The sequence below is a fragment of the Mizuhopecten yessoensis genome, unplaced genomic scaffold, assembly GCF_002113885.1.
Source record: "Mizuhopecten yessoensis strain PY_sf001 unplaced genomic scaffold, ASM211388v2 scaffold7763, whole genome shotgun sequence".
NCBI lineage: Eukaryota > Metazoa > Mollusca > Bivalvia > Pectinida > Pectinidae > Mizuhopecten > Mizuhopecten yessoensis.
This window is the reverse complement of record NW_018407210.1, coordinates 223,515-231,452: the sequence shown is the minus strand read 5'-3', so window position 1 is coordinate 231,452 and position 7,938 is coordinate 223,515. Positions and strand designations below refer to the sequence as shown.

Sequence of the window (7,938 nt, the reverse complement as noted above, 5' to 3'; positions counted from 1 at the left end):
ATACCCAAGGTCAGATGTATGGAGTATCCTAATACCCAAGGTCAGATGTATGGAGTATCCTAATACCCAAGGTCAGATGTATGGAGTATCCTAATACCCAAGGTCAGATGTATGGAGTATCCTAATACCCAAGGTCAGATGTATCCTGAAACACGGGTTCAGATGCAACCTGAAACCCAATAACAGAGTCACATTCGCTTATTCTGGTTGAAACAGTTCAGGTGGTGCAAAAGTTTTCTGTGATAAGCGACATACTTGGACTGAATTATAGACAGAGCTAAAAAAAAAACTCAGTTTTTAAGATTTTCTGACAGATGAATAACAATATATAAAGAATAATATTTTCTTCTTTTACATGTCTACTAAATATATAACATATCCTAAAATGTAGATGTGAATCAATCTTGTTTAATAAAGAAATAATGCAAACTAGCAATAATCAGCATTTTAGTTTTAGTACGGCATGTCTGGATTGTTTTCTGTTCAGGTTCACCTGGTTGAAATGGTTGAACTGGATATGCGAAAGGGGCCCAGATGTGTCCTTAAGCTCCAGGTCAGATGTAAACCGATACCCCTCAATAGATACATTACCAGTACTTACTTGTACTCCTTCATGGAGACCTCATTTTTATCATACAGGTGAAGAAGCTTCAACAGCTTTTGGTCTGAAAACACAAGAGAAAAGAATCTTTTGCATTGAGACACCGGTTATTTATCAAAGTTGACAGTAGGCGAATCAGTAACAATGAGCTAACATTTGAAAGATTTTTTTTTAGTTATTAGGTGAAATATGAAATTCACAAGCTCTTCAATTCTAGTTTAGTGGGTTGAAAGTGAATCTCAATGTTTCCCATCCTAGATTAGTGGTTAAAAGTGAATCACAATATCTTTTATCAGAGTAATGGTATACATTTGATCATAGACAGTTACTACGATCATACAGTAAGTGAATGAATATCTGTTTGTTGTGTTAAACTGATCAACTGGTATGTCTACTTAATTAGATTATAATTTAGAATAAATGCCCAATGTCAAACATCCTGACACATCATAACACCAGTTACTAAGGGTGTGCTCTGTGTTTACCTGTTTGTGACAGAGTGGCCCTGTAGGCCCCGAGGTAAATCCCAATATGTCCCGAGTCACAACATTGGGGACTGAGCTCAACAAGTGTAATCAGCAAGTCCACCAAACACTCTACAATACATCAATTTATACTCTCAATATTTTGGGTTGATTAGTATAAAATGAATGTTAAAACGATGACTCCATTTGAACTGGTCATATTTAACTTAACAGCTAGTGCTCTCATCATAAGAAAACCTGAACAGGAGGATCTGTCCTTTGAGTTGACAAAAATTCCATAGCAAAAATGCTTATGAGATTTTTCCAGCTGTGCTAAATTTCAAGACACTTTTCTCTTGCAGATGAGTATAACACTTCAGGAAGGTTTTATCACAGAGAAATTGTGCAGTGGCTATGTTCATCAAATTACTGAATTGTTACTGTTTCACTGTTAAAACATCCAGGCTACACAGTATCTATCAAGTTTGATGCATACATTGTCATAATAATAGCAAGAAGCAACATACTGAATTGGATGACACGCAAATTCGTGAAACGTTCCATATTTTTAAGACCAAAAATGTCTTCTGGAAAAATGTTTTTCAGGCATGGGTTGATATTTCAGAAGAAACACAAATGCAAATTAAAAATATTGAGCAGTTTCTTACTTTTCCTATATGGTATAACCCAATTTTCTGCATAGATAACAGGTCTTTTTTCATTAAAAAATGGTTTGAGAAGGGTGTTAAAAATGTGTGTGACCTACCGGACCAAGATAATTCTTTTTTAACCTTTGCAAACTTTAAACTAAAATTCAATTTCGAGTCAGAAAACTTTTTAATTTATCAAAGTATATGCCAATCAATTAAGCAAAGATATAGACAATTTAACTTTAATTTAACTGCTGAAAACATTGTTGAAAGACCATTTATACCACACCATATCAATGTAATTATGAAAAGCAAGAAAGGTTGTAAAGACATGTATGTTACCCTGAATAATAAAAATAAATGTGCGAATACAGCTGAAATAAAATGGAAATTAAAAGAAAGTTTTAGAAACATAGACTGGAAATGATTGTATAGCATTCCTTATAAAAGTACAACAGATACAACACTTCAGTGGTTCCAGTATCAGTTACAAAATCGCATTCTCCCACTAAATAATTACTTGAAAACTATTGGTGTTTTGAACAATAACCTTTGTAATATGTGTAACACAGAAATTGAAACTATAGAACATATTTTTTGGGAATGTCCTCATTCTTTCACTTTGGCAAGATTTGAAAAACAAAGTATACCACAACTTAGATAAATTGATTGATTTTAGATTAGAAACAGTATTATTTGGAGAGACAGAAAATGTTGCCTTACCAATTAACTTTATTATCCGTTATGCAAAATATTATATATATACACTGTATCAAGAAAAAAACAAAGACTCAGGTTAGATGGTTTGATTGAGTTTCTAGCATTCCGATATAACTTCGAAAAAAATCAGCCTCAAAAAATGTATGCAACGTATTTTTTTTTATCAAATATGGTTTGAATGGAAAGATATTTTTTAACAGATTAAAAAACAAGTTGACACAATCCATACATCTTTGTATCTTTGTTTATATAATTGATACTCTTTCTCTTGAAATGAATATTTAAATTTCATCTTGATTTTGTAATCTGATAAAAATAAAACTGCATATATCCGGTATGTTATGGTGTGAGTGGATGTATGTGCTATTTTTTGTTTGTTTTGTTTTATAATTATCTTTTTAGCGGACATAAAAACCTGTATGAAAACCGGTTTTAAAATACTATTTGAAAATTGATGTCAGTATATGTCCATGTCAATGTGAATGACCACAAGCATGTGTCATAGAAATATTCATACACATGTGTATATATATATATGTACATCTGACACTGTTTGCACAGTGTATTCATTATTGTTTCTCACCTGCGTGAAATTATGCTTGCATAATACACATGTGGATTCAATGTATGTAAGTCTGTCTCAATGTATACATGTATGTATGTACTGTCTGTGTGTGTGTCTGTGTGTGTGTGTGTGTGCGTGTGTGTGTGTGTGTGTCTGTCTATATATGTATATATGTATGTGTGCATGAGTATATATGTGGGTGTATTTGTATGTGTATTATGTTTTTTGTGTATACGTGCTATATGTTCATGCTTGTTTGTAATATTATGTTGTATATGGAATTTGTTAGGGTGTGAAAGAAGTATATTTTGTGTTCTTGTCCTGTACTCTATTTGCAAATATTTTATTTTCCCATTGCCCTTCCTATTTATTTATTTACAGTTTGACTGATCGATGTTGAATGAGAACCCTCCTGCGTGAGGACACCATATTGTTCAGGGGCTGACTCCAGGGCTCCCCAACCCTGGCATCCCCTATCAAAATATTTATATATGTATATCTGCTTCGAAGCAGTATATGTATATACATATTTATGAAAAAAATGGCTGGGGGAATAAAATATTTGTACTGAAAAAAACCCAAAAAAACTACTGAATTGGAGCTATATAAACAATATGCACTTCACCTTTGACCTCAGATCTTTCCTCATGGAGAATTATGGACAAAAATGCGGAGTGGCTGAGAACCATGTTGAAGATCATGCTGGGAGTCAGGTCAAGTTCTGTCCCATTGGCGTACACAGCTTTCACCAGTGTGTTGAGGATCTTATGAGTATTGGTAAAGGAGTACCGGGATCGAAGACAAACTTTTACGAAGGAGGAGAAATCTTTCTGTAGCTCAGATGGCTTCAACTGCTGGATCACATCCTGTCAACAAACACATACAATATTTTTTTTATCCAATTCATATGCCATTTAACATTACTTTTCTGGATATCTGGAAATCTTTAATGGTATATGTTTTTTAACTTTTATCTTAAGATGGCCTTTGACAAAGAACTTACACAGAGCTAAACAGGCAATATTAAATCTGTTAATGTAATTAGAAAACTTCAAAAGAAGATATTCAAATCACAGCACACATTCCTCTTCATGTAGAATGTTTACCATTAATGGTGTCCCCTTTGATGGCAGGATCCCAATATATATACACAAATTTAAAACTACATTCCCATACCATATACTGTATCCGATACATGGGTTTTAAATCTGTAAAGCTATAGAACTATGATTGAAGGTTTTTTATGTTTCACTAAATTCCCCTCCCACCACTCACAGCTCGTTTCTAGTGCCCACAATTGACTTCATCCTAATTTCCTTATTCTACTTAGGTTTTTAGACAGAAATATAACCTTGGTCTTATTTGACTGGTTTTACACAGACATTTCTTCTTCCCTTACTGGTTTTAGACAGATATCTTTGTTTTTACCCGACTGGTTTTACACCAAAATGTAGTCTTCCCTTACTGGTTTTAGACAGAAATCAGTCTTATCTGGCTGGTCTTAAACAGGTTCTATATACTATTTGTCTAGTTCAAATTAGAAATCTTTGTCTTAACTGAAGGGGACAGAACATATTTGTCTTACCCGAGTGACTTTGTCTTACCCGAGTGGCTTTGTCTTACCCAAGTGGCTTTGCCTTACCCGAGTGGCTTTGTCTTACCCGAGTGGCTTTGTCTTACCCGAGTGGCTTTGTCTTACCCGAGTGGCTTTGTCTTACCCGAGTGACTTTGTCTTACCCGAGTGGCTTTGTCTTACCCGAGTGACTTTGTCTTACCCGAGTGGCTTTGTCTTACCCGAGTGGCTTTGTCTTACCCGAGTGACTTTGTCTTACCCGAGTGGCTTTGTCTTACCCGAGTGACTTTGTCTTACCCGAGTGACTTTGTCTTACCCAAGTGGCTTTGTCTTACCCGAGTGACTTTGTCTTACCCGAGTGACTTTGTCTTACCCGAGTGGCTTTGTCTTACCCAAGTGGCTTTGTCTTACCTGTCTAGTTTAAGACAGAATTTTTTGTTTTACCTGACTGGTTTTAGACAGAATTTTTTGTTTTACCTGACTGGTTTTAGACATAAGGTCCAGTAGGTAAATGTCTATGTCCCCATCTAGTCTCTCCTTCTTCTGAAGTGTGTACATCAGACATCGTCTACAGGTGTAGTACACCTGGGCCTCAGTGACGACTGGCCCAGAGCTACCTTCTGGTGTTGAAGAGGACAGATAACAGAGCACTCTGATGTGATCCTTCTTGATTGTTTTTTTGGCCTTTATAGCCGTGGTTATGCTCCGACTAATGTCTTTCTGTTTGTCACCATCTGAAAACAGAGCAGCAGGAAGTTAACTTTTGACATGGAAATACTGACATTTGATGTCTGCTGACAGGGTCAGAAGTCACTTGGGTTTTGAGCATCAAAGGGCCATTTCCTATTAACCCTATCCAGACATATGAATTTTCCAACACTAAATACCTTTTGTATGTCGGTATCACTAAACAGTTGATTAAAATCAAAAGCAGTTAAAAACAGTTGACTAATCTCCATCAATGTGGAACCCCTGAGGAATCTTCAAATCAAATATCAGCTTCCTAGTAAAAATAATTTAGGTTTTACTAATGAACATTAACACTTGCACCAAAACTTTCATCTAGCAATGGCAATAGTGATGCTGATACCAGAATGACTACATAAGTGCAAAGCTAAAAACTTAAAAAAATATTATTTTTTGTTTTGTTTCAAGATATTTCTTCTCAAAGAGCACCATTATATTTCCTAACTCTTTTCTTCTATATGTGACTTGTTTAAAGAGGGGTAGAATAAAAAAAAAAAAAAGATAACGAGATGATTTTGATAATTCAATACGAGAACTTGAGGAAGTACTCCTTTTATGATTTAACTTGGTGAGGACTTACCTATAACACGGAGCTTACACAGCAGGATAACCAGTTCACATAAATGCCCTGTAATCTGGGGACGCTGAACAGACGTGTCCATCAAACCTCCCACACAGTCCTCATACACCCTGTAGATTTTGTTGACGACCTCTGTCTTTACAACTAAAAAAACACAATAAAAAGTGACAATGATACACAAAGAAAAGAGTTCAAGAAAAGGACGTGCCAGATTTTGATAGAAAACCGGAGTACTCTGGGAAAAAACATTTAGTTGCGGCCAGTACCTGACACCTGTCCCATGTAGGCCTGCGACCCAATGGTGGGGGGTAGTAATTGTAGAAGGCGGCCACCTGATGTTCCCTGTACTTTATTTCACTAACAAAGATGCCTTTATCAGTCTTTATATACAGTAAGTCATTAGGTAATACATTGTCTTTAAGTTATTGAAACTGGTTATATAGGAAACTGGAATTTCATTGCTATTCATGAAAATATGAAAAACATACCAATTCTTGTACAAGACATGATGACTAGATGTGATTCCAAATATTTCATTCTGCAGTTTCTAAATATCTGTCATAATACGAATAATTAAAATCAATGACCTCAAGAAATACTTACCTTTTCTGTACAGTACACATTGTAGGTAGGTGGTCAGTAAAGGGAGGTTCCAAAACTTCTTGTCACTTGTAAGATTTGTTTCCATAATCCAGTCCTCCAGATGTGACCTGGCCATTGAATTATGCTCAATCACAGTCATTGCAATCTTCTGTTGAACATCAGAGGAGCTATTTAGGAGATGCCATATGTTTGCCTTGGTAATCGCAACAGAAAAGTGAGGAAATGATTGCAGAAGATTTTGACAATTAATGTCCAGAGTACTTGAGTCTATGCTGCACATTATATCTACTAACACTTCAAAATCCTGAATGTGTAGAAGTGCCAGGCTGTTGTGGTGAACAGTCAGGTTGCTATGTATTTCCGCTAGAAGATTCATGAGAAAATTGCCCAAGGGAGATAACTCTGACGACAGATTTATAAGTAATGTCCTTGGCAGGTAAAGAACGGTATGTAGGAGGGAGAACTGGGCCTCTTTGTCTAAGAACTTGGTAAATAATCCCAAATTATTCTGGATCATTCCAACCAATTCTTGGTAGGTGGAACTTGGCTCATTTCCTGTCTTGATTGAGTTCATAAAGTCCTTGATTTTATCTACATATCTATTAAGGACGAGTGTCAAATCACTGAGGTTCTGTTTCTCAATGGATAAGAAGAACTGGCTCATGTGAGATGTGACAAGATATCGCAGACAACTGGCTGTTTTGGCAGGGTAGGCAGGATCCTCTAGTTTATCAGCTGGATTATACAGGAACCATCGCAGCAGCACAGGATGTGTCAGAACTGTTTGGAGCATTTCAAACAGAGGCTCTGTCCTTGAGTCCTGACCAAGGTCATGCAAAAGGTCAAGACTACCTTTCAACTGATCGTCACATTCTTTTGGAACTATGTCTTGTCTTCTTGTGCATAATTGCATCAATTCATTGAGTGTTTCTAAAAGTACTTCCAAAACATCACTGGATTTTGATCCCATCTGAAAATACAACCATATGTTTTTTTCAGGAAAAACAACCCACCAAAATTGAACACCTCAGTATAAACATTCATATTTCCTACTGTATTTTGTCCTTTAAATTTGGCACTGTCAATACCATTTAAGTCATAAAAATGGTAACACTCTAAACATTTTATTTAACATTTAGCGATTCATGAGTTACAATATCTATTCACTCAAAGTATATATTCAGGATACTAAATATATTGTTTCCGATTATGTAAAAGCACCATGTAAATGGCATACCTACCTTGCTGCATGTTTTCTCTAGAGTAACAACATAAAGAAGCAGTTGCCATGTAAATGGCATACATACCTTGCTGCATGTTTTCTCTACAGTAACAACATAAAGAAGCAGTTGCCTTGTAAATGGCATACCTACCTTGCTGCATGTTTTCTCTAGAGTAACAACATAAAGAAGCAGTTGCCTTGTAAATGGCATAC

The 7,938-nt window shown here is 35.8% G+C and overlaps 1 protein-coding gene across 1 annotated transcript in view; it reads right to left on the bottom strand.

Moving 5' to 3' along the window:
* The window catches only part of LOC110454306 (nucleolar pre-ribosomal-associated protein 1-like), a 44,639-nt gene that overhangs the window by 12,152 nt on the left and 24,549 nt on the right, over window positions 1-7,938 (bottom strand). The window contains exons 19-24 of the mRNA XM_021503750.1: window positions 6,504-7,473; window positions 5,901-6,044; window positions 5,051-5,307; window positions 3,626-3,866; window positions 1,087-1,197; window positions 602-665 (exon numbers count right to left, since the gene is read on the bottom strand). Of these exons, the coding sequence (XP_021359425.1) occupies window positions 602-665; window positions 1,087-1,197; window positions 3,626-3,866; window positions 5,051-5,307; window positions 5,901-6,044; window positions 6,504-7,473 (1,787 nt within the window). The remainder of the gene's footprint in view (window positions 1-601; window positions 666-1,086; window positions 1,198-3,625; window positions 3,867-5,050; window positions 5,308-5,900; window positions 6,045-6,503; window positions 7,474-7,938) is intronic.